This window comes from Ixodes scapularis, unplaced genomic scaffold (assembly GCF_016920785.2).
Source record: "Ixodes scapularis isolate PalLabHiFi unplaced genomic scaffold, ASM1692078v2 PGA_scaffold8__174_contigs__length_109621045, whole genome shotgun sequence".
NCBI classification, from domain to species: Eukaryota; Metazoa; Arthropoda; class Arachnida; order Ixodida; family Ixodidae; genus Ixodes; species Ixodes scapularis.
In genome coordinates this window covers 98,658,466-98,672,109 of record NW_024609883.1, presented here as the reverse complement: position 1 = coordinate 98,672,109, position 13,644 = coordinate 98,658,466, and the positions used below count along the sequence as shown (strand labels likewise).

Sequence of the window (13,644 nt, the reverse complement as noted above, 5' to 3'; positions counted from 1 at the left end):
GCGTTCTAGCAACTGGAGCGGGTACAACATACGGTTCACTGGAAACGCGTAGGAGTCAGTAAAGGACTCCTTTGCCGCATCGCGCGTGGGTGGGCAGAAGCGAGCTCGCTGTATCCCTGCGGCGAAGGTGCCAGCTGCGCTGCCCGTCCTCGAAAATATAAAAAGAAAAAAAACCGAGACGAGAAAGAAAAACAAAAACAAAATGAGAGCACGACGTCGTAACAGTCAACAGTTGTCAGCTGGCGTGTTCCCCGGAGAAACTGACCTTTTTGGGGGGATGCTATGCAACGTCGCTGAACTCTCATTCTCCGCCCATATGTTGCGCGATATAGTGGTCCGAACCCAATGTAAAATTTTTCAGAACTTGCGTTTTATCATTCAAAAGTCGTAAGTTGTTTTCTAAACATTTCAATGAAAAAAAGAAATGAAAAAAAAATGGGTCTGTTTTTGCTTATTTGCGGCAAATGGGGTTATTCAGCTTCGTCCATTCGAGAGCTCCGTCCACGGCCATTTTCCCATTTAAAATTTCAGAAAATCACTCGTAACTTCTGAATAAGATAACGGTTAGTGCTGAAAGTTTGGCATCTGGTTTCTGGCCGCTAGTGCTACATGCGGGCGGAAAAGGAGTGTGAAACGTTGCAAATAAATTTTTTTTTTTTTTTTTGCGGTGCACAATTTTTTGCGAGTTCTTTTTCTAACACCCTGTATATACTCGCTGACTGCTTGAGAAAAGCAGGGGGTGATTTACTGCGTTGACGCTTCCTTAGCTCTGTGATTCGTCCTTCGGCGCTCTTACAGGCCAATATAACCATTTTCTCCGAACAAAATATCTCCTTATCTCTATATCTCTCTCCCTCTAAGCCAGCATTTGTTCATGCCAGGTGTGAGCACTGCGCTTGCACAGAAACCACAATCGTGTGACGTCTCTGCGCGTGCGCTGTGCCTACAGCAACGCCACCGCATGCAGTGGCGTCACGTCAGGGGGTTGAGTTGGTCGTACATACCGGGTCACACTTTCGAACTTTTTCGGCACCCACGTCCAAAGTCGACCGCTAAGACGTTTGTATGCAACAGCTATGCTCCTTTTTACCTCAAAAAACCGTAGCGAAAAAAAAAAAAAGTTGTTTGCGGAGCATTACTAATTTCCTACCTTTATGTATAGATGGATGAACGAATGAATGTTAATGGCTACACCCTTTGTATCGGGCGGTAACTTGCGCCATCTAGCCTAAGTCTAAAAAAGTCAAACATAGCATTCCTCCCGCCCTTCTAAGCCAATCCCCCCCTCCCCCCGCTCATTATGACCAGGCAGAGTGGGAATTAAGATATGGACCAGCGTTGTTCTGTTCCATGGATGCCGCCATGTTTGTGTATGCTGACGCCATCACAGAGTAAGGGTGGCTGCGCTTTTTTGCGAGACTCTATGCTGTTGTTGTTGTTGTATTTTTGTTGTCTTTTTAGAAACTTTCGCACATATTGTACTGCAAGAACGTCATAAATGCCTAGTCACGAAGCTCTAAGAACAACACCGATGCCAACAATGCTGTAAAAAAGCAAAAAAAAAAAAATCTTGTTTTATGCGCAACTTCTTTTTTCGCAAGAACCTGAGTTTGAGAGTAATATTTGCCATTTTTTATCGTTGGGGGCTAAGATTTCGGACACTGGTCTATATGTAGCTGATTTTTAGATTACATATATGTCATCTCATCAAGACGTACACGTTTCAAACATCAAATGCGTAGCTTCTTCCTCCGACGTTCAAATCTTGTAAGAACAGCTTCCCGCGGGGTATAAACAATGCGCCAAACTTCCTTTCTTTCTTGTATTTTTTTTTTTTTGTCTTCTTCTAAGGCTCCAATTAGCATAGAGTACTAACCCCTCCAACGTCGTGCCGGACACACGTCAATCAAAGACGTCAGGCAAGCGCGCAATCGCGTAACCACCATACGACACAGGTTGCTGACATTTGCCTGTGCCGCTCACAACGGAGGGGAACTATACAACTACGTCAATGAGCCGAGCGTACGCGCGCACGAGGCCTGTCGTCTGCGCTACCGTCCTACGTCGTTTCGCTCAAGGGGAGAGGGAAGGGGCGAGGAGGAAAAGGGAAGCGATGTTGTGACGTCAAGCTCGCCTTCTAGGCGCAAACCGCTCCGACGTTGGCGCTGCCATGACGACGGGCAGTGCCGGCGGGGGCGGTCACTCACGGGGGGCTGTAAACATTGGCGTTGTTTGCACTGTTCTCGCTGGCGTGGTAGGCGAAGGAACACGTGAGGTCTGAGTAGGCCGTTGTTCCGCGACCTGTTGAAACAAAAAAGATAAAAGCGTGAAAAAAGGGGAAAAAAAGTAGATTGTGAACTAGTTGCACAGTATTCATAATTCAAATTCAAAATATTTTTTTTTTGTTTAGACAGATATTTTTAACTCGGGGCCATTTGGTGGTTCATAAATCAGTTTAATTTGCGACGAACTAATGGTGTTCATAAAACTATTTCATCGGACACCGTCACTTAATGGCGGATAAGAATTAGTTCTTCGATCACCTCATAATTTTTTTTCTTGATTTGTTTGAGTTTCGATGGTGTGAACATAAGAACTGAGCGGTACAAAGCGGTGACTCGTGAGACTTCCGATTAAATTTCCCCTATCAAAAGGATTTAGAACAAAGCTTGTGTCGTGTGATGGATTGAACCCCATTCTAAAAGAAAGGCTTTCGAAGCCGTTGTGTTTGATTCGTACTGACGTCTCGAACGTAGAGGTCTCATGTATCCTCCGCTGTCTTCAACTTTTTTCTTCATCAGCCTCTGGAAGGACGTCATTAGTTTGGCAAAAATGCCATACACCGAAATTATGATAGTGATCAAAGTGGCCAGACTGGATGTCGGGAAGTTAGAACCCTATAATGTAACGGTGAAGCGAACTTCATCGAAGACGACGACGACGACGACGCACGTGCAAATGAACGGGCTGTCATTAGACTGCATTAGGGTTGATTATCCCTTTGGGGTCATCTGTCTCCCGACAAAGAAATATTCCCGGTCTGGACAAGGGCTCTCCTGACAGGACCATATCTCCTTTGCGGTCAAGTGTCGGGTGCCTCCAGACAATTTCAACAACGACGATCGGTACTTCGGATTGGGAGATCCGAGGTACCTATTGTTTGGCCTATCGACCGTGTTTTATTCCGGTTCCATAAAAATGTCTATTAAACATTCTTTACTGTGCCATGTCCGGCACTCTGTTACCGCTCCCCTCTGAGCACGACGTTGACGTGTCGGGTGAGAAGTGGCCATAAGGTTGGTTGGAGAGCCCCAGGGGGGAAGGCGCCCACTCCTCCCAGCTGCCAGGGCGTGATTGGGGAGGGATAGGAGCGAGTATTTTGGAGAGGGTAGGTTGTACAGTGATCCGTAGTGTGTAAGAGTTGTTGGGGTATAACCCGAGCATTGTGGGCATTTGGGGGTACTCGTCCGACCTCGAATATAATGTTGCAAGTGTGGGGAGTGGAAAGAGTGGGCTTGGAAACGTCTCATAATGGAGGCCTCCGCCCCGTCTGGAATTTTGGAAGGGCATGCGAGGGTGGTCTGCATGTGTCTCACATCTTTGAATGTGTTGCGTGTGTCTTTGTGTAGCTGTTGGCAATGTTCGTATAGGTTGTATTCTTCAGGCCAGAGGGTGGAAGGTCCCGAATGTACACTGCTCGGGAGAGCTCGTGAGCTCTTTGATTCCCTCCCAGGCCCTGATGGCACCCTTTCAATCGTGATGTGCAGCTCGGGGTGTGTGTGAAGGTAGCCTTGTAGGGTGCCGTACGTGTGGGTAGCGAGTTCACCGTCTCTGAATCTTCTGCTTGCACTCTGGCTGTTGGTGCGGATGAGTGCCTGCTTCCATGATTGCTAGCACCTGAGCTGCTGTTTACGATGGAACTCAGGTGGAAGCGTAATGCCGACGCCCCGAACTGTTCGACAAGTATTTGAGGCTTGAGCTATAGCTGGCATCAGTGTAGTCACACCTAAGTTTGCGGAAATCCGCCAGCCTTGGCGGAATCATGTCTTTACTGGACATAATTTTTCTGACACATGGTGAAATTTGTTTATTCTTCAAGATGGACATCTGTCAAATACGAGCCAGCCTTGACAGGATCCTCATCAGTCTGGCAATATTAGGGGGAGGGGGGGGGGGATTGTGATTCTGCAAGATGTGGCAGAATCCCCGATTCGTCTGGCAGCATTAATGTGGATCCCTATAAACTAAACGGAATCCCCGATCAGTCTGACAATCCAACCAGGCTTGACGGAATTCCCTACCGGTCTGGCAATATTAAAGCGGGATTCCGGCAAAGTTGGCGAAATTCCCCATCATTCTGGAAACATCAACAGGAGATTTCTAAAGACTTGGTGGTATCCCCGACTAGTTTGGCAGCACTAATAGGGAATCCACCAGCCTTGGCGGAACCCCCACCAGAGTTGTTACGTGGCACAAGCTTGTGGATGCGTCCCCCACATGAGGTTGCTGTCGCTGTTCGCAGTGCTTCCTGTAAACTGGGTAACAAGAAAACAAGAGTGCTGTTCAAGTTGAAGTTTAAACATGAACTTGACTTTTGTGATGCAAACTTTTTATAATATGCACAGAATGTAGATAGATACTCTAACTAATTCTGTACATAACCCGGCACGTATTTAGGCAGTTACTATGACTTCGACCAAGCTTTCGAATGGCCTCCCGCAGGAGGTTTCCGCCCGAGTTTTCGGTCATTCCCTCCCAAGTTCAACAACACCGTCGGTCGCCATAGATGTTCCTCCCCGACCGCTGTCAGGGACGTGTGTTGGTCCTTCCCGAAGTTTCATGCAGTCTCCTCCCTAGACGTTACACGCACGCGGCCGGTCTTGCTGACTCATGATGCTGAGAAATCTGACGGCCTTTGGGGAGGAAATTCAGCAGCTTCTGCCACGCCATAATAACTGCCTTAATCGATGCGCGATTATGTGAAAAAGTTGCTACGTTCTTTGTGCATTTATTTACTTGTATACATCTATACCTGCTGTGCCGTTAGGCATTATGCTACTGCGGGGGGCACATGACGCTACGAGTCGTCGGAGCGCAAATGCAGGGCTGAAAACCACTTCCGTCCGGACGAGACCAAATGCGAATGGGACCAAATGCGAAAGGGCCCACCTGCCAAAGGGACCACATACGAAGGAGACCAAATGCGAGTAGGCCCAAATGCAAAAACATAATGGAAGGGATGTGTTGAGAAGGTTCAAACGAGAATGGGGTGAAATGACAAAGGGCGAAATTTCGATGTGACGTTTCGGGATACATAGCAGATGAGAATGTGGCTTAAAAAAACGGTTTTTAGCCCCTCCAGTCGCACGCAGTCGGAAGTGTGAGAACCAGCATTTACTCTGTACATAACACCTACTTGTCCAGAGCTTTCTTTTCTTTTTGTCGATGTCATATAATTGTCTTCGTGTTTTTTTTTTTTTTTTTTCCTCTGTTATAATGTTAGGCTGTGCTTGGAAACCCACCTCACAAGTGTCCGTGCGCCGTTAAGAAAACTTAATTTTGTTTTGCTCGTAGGAGTTGTTTTGAAGTATTCTACATCCACGTGTACCTTCAAGAAACAACAAAACAAACAAAAAACACCCTTGTACGCGCGGTAGGTTGGGCCATGGCTTTCATCTTTAACTGCCTCTACGGATGGACTGAATTCGCCGTTGATGAATGGTTGAAGCTTTTATTTCGGGGCAAACGCTTGCGTTTGTTTGCAGGTTCTTCTTTTATTTTTTTGCTGTTCGTTTATATATATACATATGGATTCTTTCCTTCTTATGCCACGCGCTCTATACGGAAGGGGAAGAAACGCAAAATAAGCATAGGTGAACTTGAAAAATGATATGTCGGTTTATACCCAAGTTGCTTAATGTCTCAACTCGTGTATTTTGTTCCCTTTCACTTTTTTTGCTGGGAACTATTTCTCTTTTTTTGCATTCAGCCTTTTCCCACTTTTTTTATACGGCAAAATTGTGACCGGCTTGCTCATACTTGAAATGAACCAAAATTTTTGCCTGGAACACTGTTAATAAATGCAAGTCAATAGCGTAATATACCAATATACTAGAGCAGCGTTGAAAAAAGATTACACGATTTGTCCAATAAGCATATCAGTCTCACAAAGAGAATGGGATTATTGGTTCGCAAACTTTACTGAGACTCGTCATTGATTCACCACTAATTTTTGTACATAAATGATTGGAGGCGCGGTTTGCCTGAGAACAATCGGACGTGCATTTATTCTATACCTTTTCCCTGTTTTAAAAGAGCAACACTCTGATTTCAACCTGTCGCTCTTTTAAAAAATGATGCCGAAATCGCTGATGTCGCTACGCTGACTCTCGACGAAATTCGTCGGCATTTAGTGCGGGGTGCCGACTCGGCGAAGGATGGGAATTCCAGCCTCGTATACCCCGGTCCGCATACTGTGGTTTTCGGAGAGTCACTTCGTTCTCCCGGGCGTTGGCGGTTTCGGATGCAGCCGCCACAGCTTCCGTCGATCGCCGCTTACACTCTCGAGAAAAAAGGGTGTAAAAAAGGTGTGTCGTTACACCCTTTGTCCCATATAATACACCCCAAAACTTCAATACGACGTACAGCGCCGTACAGTCGAACAGACGGCCCCAAATTTTACGAGAGTCTTGATAGCCGTGGGGTACAACTTATTAAAATAGCTAATGTACGTTTTACTGACTACAAAAACAATAATCGAGGTTTTCTTGGCCCTTCTGTGAAAAACTCGGTGTTTTCTTTATGTGGTCTTTGATACGTACTTTAGCTGTTTAAAAAGTTATATCGCACCGTTATCAAGCCCCTCGTAAAATTTGGGACCGTGGGTTCGACTATAGGGCGTTGAAGTGAAGTTTTGGGTGTATTATACGGGACAAAGGGTGTAACGATACACTCTTTTACACCCTTTTTTTTTTTTGAGTGGCATGCGGGCCGCGTACGGTTGTTTTCGAAGAGCCGATTTTTCCGCCCGGGCGTCGGCGGTTTCGCGCAAACGGCGCCGTCGCTGCGTCTCGGGTTTACATTGTCGCGTGCGTTGTGCATACCGGGGAAGGAAACGTGTACCAACAACCCGGTGCCATCGTAAGAGGAGTGCGCGTGAACAGCGGTGCGTCACGGGGAGCTTGGGAGAGGACTCTTTCCTTCTTACGTAAGAGGAAAAGGGGACGTAAAGAGCGAGCGAACGTAGCGAGAGAGCACGGCGGGAACCGCGCCGCGCGAACTCACGAGACCAGTCCAGTCCAGTCCAAACCAAAAAAACGACTGCTTACACCAGGGTAATCAATGCTAACGGATTTTAAAAAAAAACTAATGCGTGTCGCGGTGAGACGGAACGAGTATAATTCGGGCAAACGAGCGCCTTTTTATTCGGGCAACTAGCCTCGATGATGATGATGATTTCCGGCCCTGTACCTAGCGCCACCGCGTGACAGACACCGCCTCGAGCTATTTATTTTCTCTCTCTCTCTCTCTCTCTTTACTCAGTCTCTCACGACAAATGGAATGACCGGGGAGAGCTTTTCCCGCCAAGAATATCTTATTCTATGGTCTGAGTAAAGCGCCGTTCACACTCTTGCGACCGAGTAAGACCGAGAGAGACCAGACCGGTTTTTAAGCCTTTTGCGACTTCTTAGGACCGGATGCGCTACAGCGGAAGCTGGTCCTAAGAGATCGCAAGAGGCTTAAAAACCGGTCTCGTCTCTCTCAGTCGTACTCGGTTGCAAGGGTGTGAACGGGCCTTAATACTCGTGCCCCAGTACAATTCAGCAGCACAAACACAAACTCTATACGTTACTACATGGAAATACTAACATGCAGACATGGAAAACGCTATTGATAACGTTCAAAATGAGGCACACTATACGATAACACCAGTTCTAACGTGACATATTTAGTGTATTATTTCATGCTAAATCCAGAAGACAACATTTAGAAAGCACCTGAAATTTGTGTAGTGTTGGAGCTATTACTCATTGATATTATTTTTGGGCCGGTGGTTAATAGCCGTGAAGTTTGATGAGATGTCTTGGTTCACCATCATTAACGTGGGTTCTCGATTGGAGGTGATGCGTGGGGCGCAAAGTGAATGGTGATGTTTTGTTGGTGTGAGTATCCTGTATGAATTGTATTTAGCGCGAGTGTGGTAGCGTGTGTGAGATCGTATCTGTGTTTGTTTACGCGAACGTGTGGTGTTCACAACACCGATCGTTAGTTTCCAATTTTTAAAATTTGTCTTTGTCGTGTTTCTCAGCCACCTGAACAAGCTGCTTCGGTCCTGCATCGCTGACCGCTGTGTGGTGAGTAACATTTTCTAATTCTCTGAGCAGAAAAAACAAACAAACAAAAAAAACATTTCATGTTTTGCACCGACTTTGGGAGTTTTTTCTTTCTTTTTTTTTGATGCACTCACATAAATGTTCGTGTTAACGTTTTTCAATAATCTCGAATTGGGTTTTCCAATGACTTGCAACCATGATCATTGATATGTGTTCACGAATCCAACGCGTTATATTAGTGCTCAAAAGAGGGGAAAGAAAATGTGCCCGAATATTATTGTTAAAGCTTTAGGGCGCTGAACTCAAAAGAGAAGTGCGTTTATTTCGCGTCGATTGCAGAAGCACTTCGCATAGGTGGCTTTTTTTAGCTACCAAGCGTTGGTACGGATTCTTGTCCATTCTGATACTCATCATAGCTACCCGCCTGAGTTATGTATAATTTTATGGCGCGTTGTGGCTCACACAATTTAAGGGTTTTGTAGAAAGGCGAGGGGGGGGGGGGGAGGGGGGTAATCCAGCGAGTCGATAGAACAAACGAGCAAAGAGAACCAGCAATCGCGTGAAATCCGAGTAAAGAGATACGACAAGTCAAAATATCCAATGTGGGTCAAGAGGCCTAATGAATGAAAGATCCAATCTAAGTCAAGAAATCCAAGTAGGTGATAGAACTAACGGGTCAAGAAATCCAATATTCACGCGAAAACGAAATCAAGATTTGCAGAGATTTACATATCTTCGATTAATTCCCAGTGATTACATATCGCCTGAACGTTAAGAACCGTTCACACACTTGCAACCGAGTACGACCCAGAGAGATCACAGGACCAGTTTTTAAACCTCTTGCGACTTCTTGGGACCGGATGCGCTGCAGCGGAGCTGGTCCTAAGAGATCGTAAGAGGCTTAAAAACCGGTCTGGCCTCTCTCGGTCTTATTGGGTCACAAGAGTGTGAACGGGCCTTGAACGTTAAGAGCCGTTCACACACTTGCAACCGAGTACGACCCAGAGAGATCACAAGACCGGCTTTTAAACCTCTTGCGACTTCTTGGGACCGGATGCGCTGCAGCGGAGCTGGTCCTAAGAGATCGTAAGAGGCTTAAAAACCGGTCTGGCCTCTCTCGGTCTTATTGGGTCACAAGAGTGTGAACGGGCCTTGAACGTTAAGAGCCGTTCACACACTTGCAACCGAGTACGACCCAGAGAGATCACAAGACCGGCTTTTAAACCTCTTGCGACTTCTTGGGACCGGATGCGCTGCAGCGGAGCTGGTCCTAAGAGATCGTAAGAGGCTTAAAAACCGGTCTGGCCTCTCTCGGTCTTATTGGGTCACAAGAGTGTGAACGGGCCTTGAACGTTAAGAGCCGTTCACACACTTGCAACCGAGTACGACCCAGAGAGATCATAAGACCAGTTTTTAAACCTCTTGCGACTTCTTGGGACCGGATGCGCTGCAGCGGAGCTGGTCCTAAGAGATCGTAAGAGGCTTAAAAACCGGTCTGGCCTCTCTCGGTCTTATTGGGTCACAAGAGTGTGAACGGGCCTTGAACGTTAAGAGCCGTTCACACACTTGCAACCGAGTACGACCCAGAGAGATCACAAGACCAGTTTTTAAACCTCCTGCGACTTCTTGGGACCGGATGCGCTGCAGCGGAGCTGGTCCTAAGAGATCGTAAGAGGCTTAAAAACCGGTCTGGCGTCTCTCGGTCTTATTGGGTCACAAGAGTGTGAACGGGCCTTGAACGTTAAGAGCCGTTCACACACTTGCAACCGAGTACGACCCAGAGAAATCACAAGACCGGCTTTTAAACCTCTTGCGACGGCGGAAGACAGGATGCGCTGCTGCGGACCAGGTTTTATACGCAGTCGCAAGAGGCTTGAAAACCGCGGTCTTGTCTCTCTCGGTCGTACTCTGTGGTTGCAAGTGTGTGAGCGCCACTTTACTCATAAGCAGTGGTGGCGGTAACGAGTTACAAATAACGGCGTGACCGGTACCGTGTAACTTTTTCAGTAGCGTATAGTAACGTACTCTTTCCCTTTGAAAGTAGTACGGGTAACGTACTCAATTGCGTTATACTTATTTCAAGTAACGGGTAACGCTCGTTACGTTTTTTTTCCCCAGACGTGGAAGAAAAAAAGCACACTGAAATGGTTTTTGTGTTTCTATACTTCGTTTTACTTCAAGTTCAGACGCAGACCACGGGACGAGCTGATGTGACCAATCAGAGAGCTTCGAAAGCGCACCATCATGATGTTGGTCATGTGTCTGTACGTATTCTATCACCGCTGGACCAATCATAAACAGAAGGGGCCCAGTGACTTGCGCTTTTTATGATGCTTGATTGTTTCCATTACGTCGTAGCGACGGCTGCGTATAGGCGCCTAGTTGTTAATTATCGCACGCATTTCACGTGCCCTCACAATTTTGCCCGTGTTTTCCCCACGCAAAAAGTCCCACTTTAGAAAAACACCTACGCTCACGTCCGTTGTCTCAGTTTCGAAAAACGCCGTTACCGTCAGTCTATAAATAAAAACTGACGCAACAGTAACGCGTTCCTTTTTGTTTTGAGGTAACGTCGGTCGGCATCGCGTTCCTTTATTTTGCAAGTAACGAGGAGCGTATTTCGTTACTTTTTTCGCTAACGCCTACAACGCTGCTCATAGGATAACCCCCCCCCCCTCCCCCTTCAACCTATCTCACGTAGTTACAAACTAACCTCGTATAAGTTCACGTAGTTACAACCCAACCTCGTATTGAGTGTATAGAGAAATATCTGGATATAAAACTTTCTGAATAACATGTTAACTCCATGAAAACGTTAAAAAAAGGCGATCCTAAATATGTTCTATTGGCAAATAACGCGTCGTTACATTTTATCCGGGTCTAAAATGAAACCCGTGCAGGTAGAAAAAAAAAACGCCATCCTTTTTTTTTATGTTTTTATTACGAAGCTCGCGGAAACAGAAGAAACAGCAACACGGATATTTCGACGGGTCCGTGCGTGTGCGTACATGAGCTTCATTCCACGTGCCGTACGCGGGGACCAATTCCCTCCAGCCGGGGAATTCCCGCTCTGTAATGTTTTGTTTCCCGTCGTTTTATGACCTCAAAAAAACCCTAGCGCACAAAGTGAAAAAAAAAAAAAAAAAAAAGACACGAAGACAAAGGTTTACAAAACGCTTATACGAAGACAGAGAAAGAAATGTATAGAGAGGAAAACGCCGAAAAATGTATAAAGCGGCAAATGTGTATAGCCAAAAAGGTATATAGAGGAAAACTTTGGTATAAATACATGAAAAAAAACCGGGCATGGCGCCAGGTCGTCGCGATGTTTGCAAACACAGCGCACGCCACCTCACCGGCCACGCCCCCCTCGCCCTTTCACGTGATTTCACGGCTCGTTCCAGGTGGATGACGTCATCGTGCAACGCCATATTGGGGCCGGGCTGAAGTTCCGGTGGAGCGAACAAAGGCGGGAAGATGTGCGAAAAAATTGCCTTACGTCATCCCCGCTTAGGCAACCACTCACGCACGCTTGTACCCGGAACAATGGTCGGGCAGCGTGACGCGATATTGAAAACGCTCGCCCGTGTGTGAAGTGAAGAAACTGACCCGCGTGTAATACAACACTAAAATAGACATCCTATTTTAGCGTCCACGTACAGGGTGCGGCCGTATAAGGTCTAAAACATCTGGCACGCCTCGCAAGATTCAAATTCCAAACGTACATATGCCTGAAATTGGGCACGCGGACGTCGTCTCGCCAGAAGTTTTATGTATTTTTTTTTCTTTTTTAGTGCTCGATATTGATATAGTAAAATATTAAAAATAAAGCAAAATTGGAAGCCGTGTATTTTTTTTATCTCCTATACCATCTGGTGGCTTTCCCGAAATGCCACCCGGCATCGATATCAGACTCCGCGCACACGTCTCAACCCAATGACTCGGCATTTTTTCTCCCGAATGATAAAAGGCGAAAAAAGAAAGGTAACTAAATTGAGTATCCTAATGGCTTAATTGTTGTCGGACGATGGCAAGATGTCAAGAGGAAGGCGGAAAAAAAAAATAAAAAAAGAGGGCTGACGTTCGTCTGCTACCAGGGTCAAGCGAGGAAGTCGTCTGCTAACTCGAGAAACGCGTCGTCTGCTAAAGACGTCTGGACCCGTGTACGTCATGCAGCCCGTGCGGCGACGGTCGATAGAGCTCGCTATATTTGGGGCTGTCGGTTTTTTTCCGGAGGAAGGAAAAGCAGGCTGTTTCGAGAACCAAGCTAGCGCTCGCAATACGCACTAGGTTATTTATAGTGGTAATCTGTCCCGCTTATAACTGCCGCGCGTGTGACCCTTTGCTTTTCTTCCTTTTTTCGCAGACGACGCAGTCCTTTTTTTGCGCTTTAAGGTCAATGTCAACCCACCGGCTGCACTAAAAAGAAAAATATTCCGCCGACCTTATGTTTAGAATTTTATATAAGTTATCTCTACACTGTGGGAAAAAAACGATGTTCGCGAGTTGCTAGTTTTATCAGGAATATATCCTGATTAAAGAATGACATTATCCTTGGACAGTGAGCGGTGTTGAGATCGGTCTGTGAGGTATTGGGGATTAGGCCCTGAGCACGTGCGTTTCGACAGCAGTATAAACAACAAAAATTGGCAGTAGTTTTTATGTTTAAAGCCTTACAATGCAGGGAACGGACGAATTAAAACCAATGGTCTAAATTTGATTAGAATACATTAATCCGTTGTTTAAGAGAGTGAAGGCTGATTAACTTACTGTCTACCTCCCCACCTCCGCTAGTATAAAAAAATATATATATAACCCATATGGAATATAATATACACCTTTTCCAGAAGGGCGCAGCCATCTTGAATGTTCCCACGTCTAGTATGCGTTAAAAACATCGTTTTGATCTCTCCACCCCGCTGGAAAGCGCTTACGAAAAATGCGTGACAAGATTCCTGTTTTGCCTCACCTACATTTTTTGGCGTATATATCAGGTTGAAATATTTTATTATTTTTTCGTCCCGCATGCCAGATACGGAACTCACGTAACTGACAACGACAGGAAACAGAAACGTCTATATATTCCATGATAGCGTATGAAAGAACCACGTTACCTATAATATGCAAATCTCTCGATTAAAGTAAAACGCACAGGCTAGTTTTATGTTTAGAGATGGTCGTCCGCCACATTGACCCTATCAGAAGGCGGATAAATGGCATTGTTTCCTCACACTTGTCCGTGATAATATTTCTAATTAGCGACATTTTAACTAAAAAGACCCGTGGTGCACAATAGCCGACAATCTTTTTT

General features: G+C 46.0%; 1 protein-coding gene across 2 annotated transcripts in view; it reads left to right on the top strand.

The window, feature by feature from the left end:
- LOC115324686 overlaps positions 1-13,644 on the top strand; it is a 215,810-nt gene that overhangs the window by 146,029 nt on the left and 56,137 nt on the right. The window contains exons 3-4 of one of the 2 annotated variants that reach the window (XM_040215962.3): positions 8,309-8,354; positions 11,738-12,029. In XM_040215962.3, the coding sequence (XP_040071896.1) occupies positions 8,309-8,354; positions 11,738-11,896 (205 nt within the window). In that variant the 3' untranslated portion in view covers positions 11,897-12,029. Of the gene's footprint in view, positions 1-8,308; positions 8,355-11,737; positions 12,030-13,644 lie in introns of those variants that run through there. The other variant, XM_040215963.2, reaches the window with a different exon arrangement.